This window comes from Eucyclogobius newberryi, unplaced genomic scaffold, assembly GCF_026437365.1.
Source record: "Eucyclogobius newberryi isolate DKJ021-1_F unplaced genomic scaffold, fEucNew1.0.hap1 SCAF_6, whole genome shotgun sequence".
Lineage (NCBI taxonomy): Eukaryota > Metazoa > Chordata > Actinopteri > Gobiiformes > Gobiidae > Eucyclogobius > Eucyclogobius newberryi.
Genome location: NW_027316278.1, coordinates 22,422,546 through 22,438,287, shown reverse-complemented (window position 1 = coordinate 22,438,287; position 15,742 = coordinate 22,422,546). Strand labels below are relative to the sequence as shown.

The 15,742-nt window shown below is 39.5% G+C and overlaps 1 protein-coding gene across 3 annotated transcripts in view; it reads right to left on the bottom strand.

Annotated features, from left to right (window-relative positions):
* Positions 1-1,017: 1,017 nt before the first annotated feature.
* Positions 1,018-15,742, bottom strand: part of LOC140346532 (transducin-like enhancer protein 4) — a 31,092-nt gene continuing 16,367 nt past the window's right edge. The window contains exons 7-20 of one of the 3 annotated variants that reach the window (XM_072432646.1): positions 14,116-14,320; positions 12,588-12,604; positions 9,841-9,957; positions 9,676-9,729; positions 9,390-9,542; positions 9,182-9,314; positions 8,916-9,103; positions 7,656-7,732; positions 7,332-7,581; positions 6,806-7,053; positions 5,982-6,129; positions 4,667-4,817; positions 3,746-3,822; positions 1,018-3,409 (exon numbers count right to left, since the gene is read on the bottom strand). In XM_072432646.1, coding sequence (XP_072288747.1) covers positions 3,302-3,409; positions 3,746-3,822; positions 4,667-4,817; positions 5,982-6,129; positions 6,806-7,053; positions 7,332-7,581; positions 7,656-7,732; positions 8,916-9,103; positions 9,182-9,314; positions 9,390-9,542; positions 9,676-9,729; positions 9,841-9,957; positions 12,588-12,604; positions 14,116-14,320 — 1,926 coding nt within the window. In that variant the 3' untranslated portion in view covers positions 1,018-3,301. Of the gene's footprint in view, positions 3,410-3,745; positions 3,823-4,666; positions 4,818-5,981; positions 6,130-6,805; positions 7,054-7,331; positions 7,582-7,655; positions 7,733-8,915; positions 9,104-9,181; positions 9,543-9,675; positions 9,730-9,840; positions 9,958-12,587; positions 12,605-14,115; positions 14,321-15,742 lie in introns of all 3 variants that reach the window. The other 2 variants (XM_072432647.1, XM_072432645.1) reach the window with 2 other exon arrangements.

Genomic DNA, 15,742 nt, shown 5'->3' with positions numbered 1-15,742 from the left:
ACAGCAGCAAAAGAAATGGAACAATCGTACAATCTTACATAATAGAAAATACTTATAGCATAATAATTTATTGACAGTGAAACGTTTTCTTTGTTTTTTTAAAGACGTGTTAATATTTTTTGATCCATGTTTTTCTAATATTATCCTGCTTAAACTGTGTAAAAATAAATCTTTTTAGAAACATTTCCAACAATCTCCAAAGTGCTCTTGTGTTGGTACAGAGTTGTAATGGCTCTACAAAGTGGCTCTTCACAGATACAGCCTCAGCCAGCTCTGGGGTCACTGACAGCCACACAGGTCTGCCCATTAAAATTTCATGTGGCAGCAGTGGCCAAGGACAAACAAACTGCCAACATTATTCTCATTAATGCAACACATCGAGCCACACACACCTCCCTGCCACAGTGTGGCCTGTTTGTTTAAACCACGTCTAGTTGAAAAGTGGGTAATTTGCAAGAGCTAAGTGCACTTCATATAAAAATGTTGAAGTAGGGTCCCTCTTTGCATCACCTCCTTTCCCCACTCTTGTGTATGTGCACTATCATTCACTGGACTCCTCCACAACTCTCACGTGGATCTCTTCATCTCCAACTGTCCTGGATACAGCATGAGATGATCTGAAGTACACATTAATAATCGCCACCAAATAATTGTTCTTATCCTGATTTTAATAGAATGCACACTTTTGTTACAATCTGCACTACAAAGAGCTAACTTGACAACAATAACAGTGTGATTCAGTTATAAACTGAACTTAAAAAAAAAAGTTAAGTTGTGAGTTGGTTAAATCCAGTTCATTTAACTGGCACTGCTCTCGTTACATAATACAAGATCAAAGACTAAACTGAGCCCAAGACAGAAACAAACTGTACAGTATTAGTGTATTATTTATTGTTTTCAATTATGACTCAAATTACATCCCACAAATAATGATATATGCCTGTGTTATGTGAGAATTATTATTAGGATACAGTTCCTATGACATTCGTTCAAACAATAATGAGTCTCAGCCCAAATATTTTGCATGATCGTTTAATAAAATCAACCACAGACTAGAAAAGGTAGCAGAGGAATTTTGTATTGAAGCTCAACTATAGCAACAGGAAGTGTCTGACTGTAATCTCCAGTTATCACAAGTTTGTTACACCTTATGAGCCTGTTAAGGTAATGTTATTCACATCATGTAGATCTGCTCCTGTCAACAGTCCGGTTGAGAGACTCTTAACACTAACGTCGTTGCGTATTTCGTGTTACTATGGCTGAAGTTTGCAGAGTATCTATTACATACAAAAGGTGGTGTCAAGGTAAATTGATCGTGTACAAGCAGATCACACAGCATCAATGGCAGCAGAGTCAACGACTGCTTTGAAATGGGAACGTATCAAAGCTGACTGGCGCAAATGATGAAAAACGGGGACTCAAATACAAGCTTCTTCACATGTGTCGTATAGAAGTGCCAAATAAATGGTTTAAAAGGTTTAAGCAGGACTGCACAATATATTGCAAACCGGGAAGTAGACAGGGGGGAGGGCAAAGGGATCTAAGGGGCCCAGAATTATACAATCTCCCTATTGTTTTATATGAAAGGGCTCATGTGAGGTTTCTTGCCCTGGACCCATAAAAATCTGTTAATGGGCCTAATTAATAGCCACAGGACAGCCACTTACACACACCATTCACTGTCGCATAACCAGCAACACAGGGATGGCACCCAAAATCTGTTTTTCAGCAGCAAAAGCATTGAGGTCTACTCATTTAAACGGCCTTTGTTAAGTTTTACTCATGCCATTTAATGTAATGTAATGTAGTGTGCAGAATGCAAAATGGTTGTCAAAATATTGTGCAGCTCTAGGTGGTAATATCTAATGTAAAAAGCAAAATCAAAAGCAGAGTAAAGAAAAATACAGTTTTGCCAGCACCATGCATCTTACAGGCAAACTGAAGCCATGAGGATTGACGTGCAAGTGTGGAGCACAGCAAAACAAAGAGCGCTTTGGTCCTGCTGACATCAAAGTTAAAAGGGATAGTTAGAAAATGTGACACTGTTTCATGTTCATCTGCTCATAATGGGGCCATTCAATAAATCCATTTCCAAAGTTTAAAAATATACACTGAAGACGGTAATTGAAAAAACATTTTGACAACAAAGTCCATCGCATTCAGTCTTTGTGTGGCTAAAATGGAGGCAGAAGCGCGGCAGAATAAAAGGCACTGTGTTACTTGTACAACACCAGGAAATCAGAGAGTCCACTTTTCATCTTTTCAACAGAAATTTCACAGAGGGAGGAATGGTTGACCTCTCACGGCCGGTCTGACAGTTATGTGGACCAAGCATTGACGATGGAAACTGTGGGCAGAGCAACACTGGTTCAGTAGTCATAGATCAGAGGGTAGCCCAGTTTCAGTTTGCACATGTGATCAGAGGAGTGCAAAAAACAAGCTTTACAAAATAATAGACACATACAAGCATGTAGAAGAAAGTATTAAAAAACACAAATTAAATGTAAGTGCAAATAATGTTAAATTGACTATAAACTTTAACAACTCTGTTAATATCACATCAATACTTGGACTGTCCTTGTGTAATGGAGGATAATGGCTATGATGTACTTTTCTACTCAATATTTTGTAATACATTTCAGCTTAAATGAAAGGAATTTTGAGAAGTTTTACATAGACAAGAGCCTATTTTACCTTATTTTTGGTCATTCAAAAAACTTTTATCTTAATTAAGCAGAGCTTTTTTATAACAATACGGGACCATCATCCACTTGAGGGTGTTCTCTATGAGCTGTGATAAATGTGGCCTTTATGGTAAAACCTTAGCCATGTTGTGTGAGCCACTGCATGTTACTATACACTGTAGAGGGCAGGTGATCCATGTAGCTGTAATTTTGTAACGACCAATAACGACCAGACCTGCCCCAAAAGCATTCAAATGGATGAATAGAACTTTACATGTAAACAGATAAGACATCTCGGTGTGAGGTACAACATACAAAGGCAAATATGACACACTTAAAAAATAAAGCACAATTATTAAATATCGTACAAACAGTAGCCTTGCCTTAGAATAAAGTTGAAGAAATACTGGGTAGTGCTATGAGATAAGTATCCTCTTCTCAGTGCATTTGAACATTCAGTCATCATTACAAAACACAAAAACGTCTGTGCTTAGTTCTGCTGTCCGGCTTCAGTCCATCATACAACAGGTATTTACACGACAAGGTCTGCTTTGTTTCATTCACGTCCACTGAAACACATTATAAACTGTACAGGGGGCAGAGTCATCCAGTGGCTCTCAGTAAATGACCTCGTAGACAGTGGCTTTCTTATCTCCAGATCCCGTCACAATGTACTTATCGTCTATGGAGATGTCGCAGCTCAGCACGGATGAAGATTCCTTTGACTGCAATGACAATGAAAGGTGGTCAACAATGCCTGGAGCAGTCTTCACTTGTACGAAACCCCCAAAAGAGTGAAGGTTATCAGTCTCAGAACGATGTACTAGACTCGTTGGTTATACTTTTCTTCTTTCTAATAATCAATTTTATCTTCTTTATTTTTCTGAATTGTTACTGAATGCCTGATTCTGTCCTCTGTGTTATGTGGTTGAGCTCAAGATACATTTCCCTCGGGGTGACAGTGAAGTTGACTTTAATTACCGTAAGTAACATGAATAAAGCCTATACCCTTTTGAACAGCAATATACAGTCCAGTCTTATGTTTCTCTAACGTATTTTACCTGAAAAATGCTGGCCCCATAAGGTGTTCTCCAGGCATTGAGAAGATTGTCCTTTCCAGTGCTCACAAACCATTTCCCTGGAGCACACAAAAAGGTCACAAACCATTAGGTGCCACCTACAATCTTTTATAAATGAGTGAGTAAAATAATCAGAGAAGTCTCTTACTACTGTAACAGTAGAAATATATGCAATTAGAAGGAAAGAATGATGAACCAAGTAAGCTCTATTTTATCACACTTGCAAGATTACATTACTCATATTACTAAAATACCTTAATGATAAAATGTGCAATGATGATCAACAATAACTACATAAATACTCACAAAAATAGCATCGTAGCGGTTAATCACATTTTAATAAACTTGAGATCTACCATAATTATTTCAAATTATATGCTTTTGTTTTACTGCCAATCCTCTGTCAGTAAAAGAAAAGTAAAATGTGGTGGAGCAAGTAATATAACATTTTTTCATTATGTGTTGGATTATGAAGGACATTAAATAAAAGTCAAAATACTATTAAAAGTCATTCCAGCCATGTTGCCCAGTAGTATTAGTAGAAGAAGTAGTACTAGAAGTGATACCACAAAGTACATCCACCTTTATTCTTATGTATTATGTATTTTACATAGAGCAGCAGATCTCAATAACAAATAAGTTACACTTTCAAGGCCCCAAGAGAATCTGTGCATTGTTGACTTTTTGCTGCACATTCATATCTTACACAAATCAATCAACTTTTAGCAGCAGGACTTTTCCCTCGTTCTTATCCAGATGTGCCAAAACAATGGAAGTACAATTCTGTAGCAGAAAGAGGCAAAAGTAGGCGGGGCGGAATAAAGTGCAGTAGTATCAGAATCAGAATACTGTATTAATCCTGAAAAAAAAACAATTCTTTGTAAACGTGCACGGAGCTCTTACCACAGTGAGCAAATCGCAGAGACAGCACACAGCTCTCGTGCAGATGGAGCTGGTACTTGTCAGGTTTAGTCACATGTAGAACTTCCACGTTACTATTCTCCATCCCCACAGCCAGCCACTCTCCAGTCGGACAGTAGCCCAGGGAAAAGATCTGCAGCACAATATGGACACGATACAGAGAGGTTTAGCAATAGATATACTTCTGTCCAGTGGTGCACTGTAGATCAATCCATAATAGTTGACATTCTGAAAATGTAAGTACCACTGCATATTATCCTATGGTTTTGGAAATGCAACATGTTCATTCATCTTTTACAACTATGGTTGTGAGACAGTGATGTGCACTTTCTGCTCCAATCTCCAGTGATTGCAGCAGGGTATATACTCTGGATTAAACCCAAGATCAATCTCACGTTTCAGTCTCAGGCCTAAGGATTAAAAGCATTGAATGCAATTAACCAACTCAATGCAACATGAACATGCTCTTCAGGGTGTCATCTATAGAGAGCCGTCTGTAGTTGATGTAAAAGTATAAAAAAGTCACTAAAATAAGATGTATTTTACTTGTTAAATCAGGAAGAACTTCACGCAATAAAACATAATTTGTGCAATTGAAATAGATACTCAAAAACTCAGTATTACACAACTTAAACTAATGCTAGAAAATAGCAATGAATTTTCCTGAATATCTAACATGGCAACAGTCTTCTTAAACAAGAAGGAAAGGAGTAATAAAACATTTACATGACATTTACATTCAACAACATGTAATACAAGAGAATGTAAAACAGCAGTAAATAGCTGATATTACATGTGATGTGCTGTTCTCAGAGGGCTTTCTTAAATACAGTACACACTGGCCTCCTTCTGTGCACACTGAGCTTGTGAAATTGGCTTTTCAGTAAAATTGCTATAATAGTCCATTATTGCTGCTCTTCTCCTTATCGAGAAAAAAATAAATCAAAATTCACTATTATTATGGTATGTGAGTTGAAGCTGGAAAGCCAGTGTTCAGCTCGCCCTTTATTGTCAGCTAAACGCTTTGAGCTGAGCCACTGAATGACTGCAATAAATCACAGCCCAGGCGTGTGTAATCACAAACGTGTGTGACTGGTCTCGCAATGCACCATTTACCACAATCTGGGCGATTTTACTTTCACAAATGTCGCAAAGGGAACATTTGTGAGAACAGACTTGTAAATGTAACTGCCATAACGAGGGAGTAAACCTTAAAGGGCAGGATGCACTTTAGTGCAGAAGCATACATTAGTGGTTAAGGTTTGTAGTTGTAAGTAAGTGTATTTGTTGCATTTACCTGTGAGGTGAAGTCGTGCTGCTGGAGTTGCCGACCTTCTCTCAGGTCCCACGAGCGCACAGTGTTATCCAGACCCCCGGTCCACAGCTTAGTGCCATCATTAGAGATGTCTATACAACTGGCCCCATCAGTGTGGCCTTGAAACTGCCTGTAGGGAAAAAAAACAGGGGACTCTCTTAAAGGGGAAATATTATGTTGAAAAGAGCTTTTAACTTAAATTAATTAATTAAAATGTATCTTTTGATTTATTCATGCACGTTTGAGTAAGCCTGTTCTATTGTCCTGCAACTGAGGCTCTAGTCTAGTGCTCAGAAAAAATATTTTTTCACCTACCCCCACTTTGCTGTACTGCTCTGTGATATTCATAAAATTCAAGCTCTGGGTCATACGTGTGCTAATATGTCACGTAGCCCTTTCTCAACAATAAAGTCAGTAAAAATGTGCAGCTTATTACGGTGAAATTGCAGTGATTATTCCAGCGATTTTTAAAAGGAAGTCAGTGGACCGCAATATTGCAGTTTACAATTAACAATTTGAAAAATAATGATCTACGTGTGTGATGGTTAAATACTAAATACCTCCCAAAAGCATAGCATGGCCCCTTTTAAGAGGCTGGGAACAGCGTTTTTTAAATCTTTCTAGAGTCTAGAAAAATATATGAAATTAAGTCCAAGAAATGTATGCTTGTCTTTGTAACTAAGCTGCTTATGCTTTACTATGAACACAGGCAACTATGAACATTTTGTACAGTAATTTGGGAGAAAAGATTCCATGGAAATTAATAATTGCCAAAAGTGGTCATACTGTGACCTGATGCTTCATACCTGACCAGAGTCTGGTTGTGCAGATCCCACACTGCGATGTTCCCGTCGGAACAGCAGGAGAAGCAGACCTTTGAGTCTGGGCTGATGGCCAGAGCGTAGCAGGCAGGTGCAGACGAGGTCAGCTCTGCCTTGATGCGCGGAGTCGGAGCAGCCAGATCCCAGATGGACAAAGTACTGGCCTCGCCCCCAACAATCAGAGTACGTCCATCAGGGAGGAGGCGACAGGATCGGATGTAGTTATCCCTGTTCTGTTACAGCATTGAAAAAAAAAAAATACCAAGCAAAAAAGGAAGTAAATAAAGGAAACTGATCAGGAGGCAAGTTTGGCATTAACTGACATTAACACGTCTGTGCAAAATACATTTTAGTGGTGCATGTAAAAACATTTTTTTCTAATGATCCTCAGGACCACAAGCAACACTGCATAAAAAGACTTGTTATTACATTTGATGGCATTTGGGATTTAAGTGTTTCGCAGTTGTAAATGCTATAGAATGTACCTAACATTTGACCCATGTGTACTTACAAGGCAGTCTAGTTGAGACACTGGCGTTTTGTTTCCAGGATGACTGATGTCCCACACCTTGACGCAGCCCTTCCCCCCAGTGTAGACATGACGAGTGGGGTTACTGATGGTGACAGCACACACCACCTCGCCATGGCTCAAGGTATTTATCTGTCGGGCATGACGCGGAATGCCAGGACCAATCAAAGCGTCTGGAGGAAAAGGAACAGGCTGCATCTGTCCATCAGCACTCACATGGAAGGAGTAGGCCCTACACATGGTGATTCAAAGAAAATATGATTTTATGAACATTTAAACTGTACTGTGTTACTTGAAGACACTTACGGTTTTCCTCCAGGAATGCCTGAAAGGTTTGGAGGAAGGCCAGGAACTCGTATGTGGTGATGAGGATCAAATCCCACCTACAGGGACATAGTATAATTCAGACGAAACAAAAGGACATGCAGTATAAGGCTAAAGAGATCCACACATATGGAGTACAAATGGAGTAGAACAGGTTATTGTTATGTCCAACTCACAGAACATTTATGATTAGATTATCTCAAAACCAGATTTTACCAGATGAACCAGACTCCTGATAGACCCCAGAACGCACTAGCTTCAGACAACTGCCTGCAACGGTCACTTAGTGTGGTCAAGTAAGGAAAAGGATGGTTGGATTTAGCTTATTTTCCGGAAATAGTCTTGGTTGTATTTGTAGCTTACATCAGCTTGTGATCACAGGGTAAGCATAGCATCCCTATTCAAGTATTAGTATCTATCTCCTCATGTGTAGACAAAGACAAACCATTTGGTGAGTGGGTGTGTTCCCCATTTGGGTGACCCTTGTTTTTGACACACAAATGTATTCTTGCAGGCATATAACTAACTATTTAAAACAGACAGTATGTACATCAAAACTATTGCTGTTTTTTATTAGGTAAGCAACAGCTGTACTCTGCATTGCATCTGTATTAGTTAAGTATAATTGGCCTCTAGAATGTACTGTATTAATTAGATAACAAAACATCACAGTTGATGCACTCAGGACAGAAGCAGTTTGAATCAGGCTTAAAAACTGTAGCTGCTGCAGATATACAACTTATCCATCAAATTAAGCAAATTGGGCATTGAAATGATCAGAATGAGTATTGTAATGGTGTAAGGTTAAGGAACACTCTATTGTCCCCGTACCGAAATTTGCCCTCTGCATTTGGCTTGGTCAGGACTACCGTAGCTGGAGGACTTTTATCCATTGTGCATATTTTGGGTGTATGGACATAAAATAGGGAGCAACGGATGGATCATAAGGTATAAGAAAATGAATGATGAAAGCAGGCAGCATTAAAATAACAAAAAACAAAACCAGGCTCCAGAACAATTTTCGAGGTAACAAAATGTTAATAGAGCTCAAAATAAATCAGTAGTTACACCTTTTGGAGTTTTTGCAGTCCTCCACTGACTGTATTAGAACTGGTGTTTATAATGAACTGCAATTGAACAATGTGAAGGATTGATGTGTTTTCACTGATTACTGGCCTTTGTTGTAATCAGCGTAATTATTTAGTGTGATACAGAGAGAAATACATAAGTGTGTTTTCATACCACTTGTGTGCGTCCATATGCGGCCACAGCTGCAGCCGCCACCGCGCTCATCTGAGGAGACATGTTGTGCAGGCCGGGGTAGGCAGCTCCGGCTCCACTCAGCTCTCCATTCATGCCCGGGTGAGGAACCATCCCAAACGGTCCAGGATAAGAACAGGGCACTGCCAGTGGGGTCCGCAGGCCAGGGGCTAAAGGATCAAAGTAAGAGGCTTAGTTTGTGTATTTACTTTTCAGATTGAAGCGTCAACAATTAAAAGTTTAAGCACCAAGAGTTTCTATGCCTGTTGGTTTGCTGGATGCTGTTCTCAGACCGGGAGTGGAGGTGCTGCTCGGTGTCGGGGCGTCTGTGCGAGATACTGGACTACTAGATTTAGACACTGGTGTTGTGGACTTTTCATTCTGAAACACAAAACAGAAGAATAATAGGAAAATCCACTGATTAATATAAAAATAAACATAAGCATTTTGGCTCACCAAATTGATTTCTTTGGATTTGGATGAAGGTGTGCTGCTTGAAGAAGCAATAGACGAAGGACTGAGAGGAGCATCCTTTTTCAAAAGACGACTCTTGTCAATCCCATTTTCCCGGGGAGAGTGGGCAGGACTTCCTCTTGGAGAGCCTGGGTCCTGAAGGACATTTTGTTCTGTAAATCAACTATTGTCTAAAGTATTAACAGTATTAAAATGTATGTATAAAAGAAAAAGAAAAAGTATTCTGTCAGTAGTTCTGTAAAGAAATATGTGTTTATATGTTGTTTACCTCATTGGAGACATCTACTACCAAGTTTTCATCACTCTTCTCTCCATCACTTTCCTGAGACCAGAAAACACACTTTATGCGCAGTACATCACAATACAAAAGAGACCTTAAATGGGCCATTTGGATATTTTACAGCTCCAGTGTTGGCGTTCGTGCTACACCTACGTATCGTGTGGACTCCTTATCATCTGTCTTTTGTTTTTTGGAGTCTGAGGTGAAGTCACCAGAATTCCTGTGCTTCTCTCCAGTCCGAAAACTGGCTGATGGTGACACGGAGGAGCTCTGGGAAAAAAAAAAGAAAAGAAAAAAACAGTTTTACAGCTATTTCAATAGATCCATTGTCATAACCCAATGGATTCACCATTCAGAACTGAGATCATCTCATTTAAATCTGTCAATTAAAAGACTATTAAATATTTTTACTTTCAACCAGGCAACGCCAGTGCTGTATTCATTACGGTTAATTATACCATCATGACTTTGTCTGATGACAATTACTTTGAGGGCAGTGAAGATTAGCATACTAAAGGAAGTCAGTAATCAAACATGTCCTCTTTTAAATACCATTAGTGAGGGATTAATCTTCAAAATAAGGTCATCAGAACATGTCTCTCTCTCGCTCTGTCCCTCCTGCGCAGTGCGTCCCTGTCTGCTCATTCCTTGCTCAGCTCACAGAAGAAAAATAAAGCAGGACCTTTAAGTCGACCTTTATACTAACTCACGCCTGTAACCTTTCAGCTGCCCTTTGGCGTGCTGCAAGTGTTGATGACACAGATTGTGTGAGGGAAGAGTCTGTGCATGTGTATGTGTCTGCAGGCTGGGTCACTTGTATCTGTTTGCGTTTTAGTGCAGCGCCAGGACAAACACTGAGTGAGAGAGAGACAGAGCAGGGCACAGCCTCACCTTGACTCTTCCCCTTCACACACTGATTAGATTAATTACCCTGAAAATTAACTTTCTCAAAAACATCAAGGCGAATTAATTTGGCTTCAGAGACAAATGGAGGCTCTGTCAGAATAGGGCACAGTGAGAGCATGACTAAACACATCGATATAAAAATACTAATTCTTGGCTTCTAATTTCAATTGATTTAACAAGTCCTGATAATGATATATCCATCCCTTTTCTAAGAATTTACCCCAAGATGACACATTTATAATTAACACACTGTTGAAAGAGGACTAGGACTTCTGCTCAAGTACAGTGGTGGAGCACAGTTATGTGGTTATGATTTCAAAATTACATTTACTATATAAATTTCCACAACAAAATGCATTTTTCTGTTTCTATTTTAGCAAATGAAACCAGTAAATTAATGTTCTCGAATGTCTAGCTCTCTAAATGAAAAATGATCTCGCTTGCTTGCTTGGCACATTGTGCTTGTTAAGGTTCGCTAGTTTTGTCTAAACCATCAAAAGCATCTGGTTCACATTTTCTGCTTTTAGTGGTCGACCTTTCATAACAATATTATCTATACACCAAAAAAAGAGCCTTAAGGAAAATGCCAGCAGATTGTCTTGACATGGTGTGAACTTGGGTATGATATAAACTGCACTGATATGATGACCGTAACAGATGCACGTATTTCTCCAGCAGACCTTGAGCATGACAACAAGAAGCCGACACACATCTCCGCCCCACACCGCCACACCTTCAGCCTTCACAAGGTGCTAACACCAAGGACATTAGGCACAGATGTTCATCCTATTCACACACACTTGTACCCAGTGGACCGTTGCCAGGGCAACTGTGGACCACTGATGAGGGGCTTATTGGTTTCATGAAGTGACTGTTGGCCGCTGTGTCAAAGAGCAGCTCTGAATGTTTGTGCGCGCGCAGCCATCAGCGTGTGTGCTAATGAACACCATTCATCATCTATCCCCATCTTAACCTCTGCATTCTGACCTCTCACAAACTGCTAATCACCGCCGTCACAAGCCTATATGTGCGCGAGGCACGGAGGCGGCAGATGACATATTAAACGCTCTTGTCTAGGAAACTGTAAAACACCAGAGAAAACACCAGCCGCTAAACGGATGCCAGAGTGTTACAGAGCTGAGACTGCTGGAGTAAAGAAATGCTAATCTTCTCATTGAGTATTCAACAAACCAAATGTTTGCCTTGGGAGAAAGGCTGTGCTTAAGGGACTAATTACTACAAGCAGGGGATGTAGAGCAGCGCCTGACTCCAGTCTCTGCTGCCTGCCATTGAGGCACAATTTATTCTGCTTATCAAAGCTTTTGTGTCACCTCTTTGTCTCAATTCACATACACCATATTGGAAAGGATCAACTGGAAAAGTGAAATGACTGCAATATATGGCTTATAGTTATACATTTAAGAAGGTATTCATATTGATATTGGTCACTATTGCATATTACTTCGAAATAGTAAAACTGTAAAAGTGAGGTTGTTGCTTAAAACTAAATAAATAACTATATGAATATGAATATTTCTTGATTTTTATTCTGACTTTTTACATGGGAAGCCCTTCAAGACAAAATTCAAGCAATTCTAGGCTTGGTGCCATGATTTACTTATTTTGTTGTCGAACAAATACAATGTTACAGTAAGAAATAATCTGACCATTTCCAATTAAATGCCAAAAAATCTTCCAGTTGAGTTACTTTTACCTGTCGTTAACTGGGAGTATGCCAACTGACTGGACCTGATGGTTAGGAGGCTACTTATATATATTATATTATATATATATATATATATATATATATATATATATATATATATATATATATATATATATATATATATATATATATATATATATAATAGCAGTAATGAGAAAAATGTCTCAGACTATTCAGACTGGATATGGTGTTGTTCATCCCTGAGAAATCAGAAATCAATATAAAATGTAATTTCTTTGGAGTCATTAAGAAATATAAAGTGACTTACCTTCACAGAATCTCGGTCTGTAAAGCAAAGCAAGAGAATCATTAGACAATTAAAGTAAGATGTTACCATTAATTCAAGGTAAAAACTGCAATCACTTCACTACAAATAGAGATGGAGTTGCCGCACCTCATCAGTTAGCCTAACCTTAAATAGAACCAATGAAGATTTTAAATACTAAACTTGGCGTTCATTCAAAAGTATTCTGACACTATAGAGTGATAAACGTAGTGACCCAGCAGCTTACTTTTTATATTGTTTTGGCTCATAGATCTTTATGGACGTTTTGCTCAACACAAGCTCTATAAAGGCAAATATTTACAAAAACTCTAAATAGAGAAGGCTGGGAAATGTAAAAATAACCCCGAACTAATCCGCTTTTAGCCCAGGACGGAAGTCAGCTGAGTGAGCAAATTGCATTGTTATTGATTGCACTGTTAATGGGTCTGCTGTATGTTTTATGTGAATTATCAGTGGCTAGCTTTTCTGTTGCTGAAGGGCAGGGTTAACTGCTCTAGTGCATTGTATGAAAAAGTCCCAGCCGCAGTTCCACGCGGTAATTAAGAGCTGGCACAGTGTGTTTCTGCAGCGCGCACACACACCTCCGCGCGCTGTCGGCTAATTAAACACACCGGCTCAAAGTCAGCTGTAGTAAGATCAGCGAGTGTTTACCAGAGAAAAGAGGCATTGTTCAGCCCTCGTCTCACTCCCTATTAGGCCAATTAAAATGGCATAATGACAAATCAGCTGTTAATTGCTTTGAAGTCTGTTCATTCAGAGCAACAACAATTAGACACCTGTCAGTACATGTAGTAATAATGATCTGTACTTTGGGTCAATCCAGTATTATTCGGCTTTTGAGGCTATGTTCCTATGTCTGTTATGAAACCAAAAGATTTGTATTTGTTAGATAGCAAACTTTCTGATTCGTGTTGCATGTATTATATTTACTACATCATTAACATTTGTGGCTGTACTGTACATTTTAACTTCTTTTTCCTTGTTTTACCACAGCTACTTATTTCTATTCTTACACGTAAAAGGGCAATGTTTGAGTTTGAATTGCCAAGTTATTTCATTTAAGAACAGGCTTATATTTGACTCAGTGGGTCATTAATAAGAAGCTCGATAGTAATATTGCAGCTTGGTGTTCCAATACTGATGCTGGCTCCAGGCATTGACTCTGATATGGTAAAAATAGCTGGATCTGGTATCGGTTCCAGGATATCAGTTATTTACACACATATTTCAATCAGTTTTGTTATATGTTGTTAGTACTTTAATGAAATACATGCTATTTTCATCCTTTGCAGTGGTATCATTTAATATTGGTTACCAACAGATAGAAAATATTGATATCGGAACTGTCAAAGCTGAATCGGTGCGGTGTGTCTCTACTTTGTTAAAATTCTTTCCTTGGTAGTTCTGTTTTTACATAATTTGTCCAGATACATAATAAACCGTCTTAATATAAGCCTGCATGGATTCTTGCCTATAAAATCCACTCAGTGTGAGACATATAAGGCTGTACCTCTCTGGTGCTCAGAGCTGCTGTTGTCGTGGTGCTTCCGCTCATCTTTGAGTGGCAGCTGGTGGCTGAGGGCGGAGGACAGGGCGAGGAGGCTAGCAGCGCTGGCCCCGGGGGGTAAGGGGGGCTGCAGGCCGGCCGGGTGAGGCGTCAGGGGTACAGGGATGGCATGACCGTGGGAGAGATGCTGGGCTTGGAGCTGCTGCTGCTGGAACACACAAGCACATCATTAAGGATGGATTTTAAATGTGGTGAAGCACACTAGAACAGGCATGTCCAAACTACGGCCTGGGGGCCAAATGCGGCCATCAGACCAATTTTTGTTGGCCCTCTGGCTTTCTGCTAAGTCCAAACAACAAAAGGTAGTACTTTTTACTGTACAATTGGGGGGGAAATCAAGCATTTTGATGTTACACCAACCTAAGGAAAAACATGTCCGTAATGCCCTCTCAGCCTGTGGTTACCCCGCTTGGGCTCTCAACAGAGTGAAGAGAACCAAGAAGCAGGACAAAAGGGAAACTGAACAGAGAAGGAAGGGTGTTTCTATCCCTTATGTGTCTGGCCTGTCGGAAAAACTGCAGAGAATTTTTAGACAACACGAAGTCCCTGTTTATTTTAAACCAGGAAACACTTTAAGACAAAAACTGGTTCACCCTAAGGACAAGTTGCCGACTCAAAAACAGAGCAATGTAGTTTATTCGTTCCAATGCAGTGAAGAAAGCTGTAAAGAACGGTACATAGGTGAGACAAAACAGTCTCTACACAAGAGGCTTTATCAGCACAGAAGAAATACAAGTTCAGGACCTCAGAGTGCCGTGCATCTCCATCTTGAAGCCTCTAATCACTCGTTTGAAGACGGTGAGGTGAAGGTTTTAAGCAGGGAAAAAAAATGGTTTGAAAGAGGAGTCAAGGAAGCTATTTTTGTTAAAAAAGAAAGACCTTCTTTAAACAGAAATGGAGGGCTAAGGTTTAATCTTCCTGTTATTTATAATGGGTTACTGAACCCCTGGAAAGGTAGAGGACATTCAGATGCTAATCAGGTACTCAGGGTGGTTGAGCCAGGGTCTCACAAAGACAAAGAGGATTCTAATAGCCCATTAAGATTCTGAATAGGCTAGCTCGGTAGATACAAGGGGGGAGTTTCTGTTGAAACAAACAACTCTTTCTACTTCAGGAAGGCTCCTCCCAATGGGCGGGTCTTACCACAGAACAGTATTAATATCGGAGTTCTCGACCTAAATTCTGTTATTGACAATGACTCTTGGATGAGAGTCGAAACGTCTACTTTTTCAAACTGAGTCCAGATGACTACAACTGAAGCTTTTTCTACTATGGAACACGCCTGGACGAATGAGGGATTACACCGACATGTTCTTATTAAAGGTGTGGAGGCTCATTGAAACGATGTAAAATGCAAAATTTCAAATGATTAACTTTCTTCCTGAATTTGTTTTTAAAATTCAGCATTGTTGGGTTGTTTGTGGCCCTCTACTCTGTAGAACTTTAAAAATGCGGCCATCTGTGAAAAAAGTTTGGACACCCCTGCACTAGAAAGACTGAGATCTGGTAAGTTGTATACAGTTTTCTATGTGTCTCGTCAGTCACAGCATTATTAGCACAACTTTTGTGA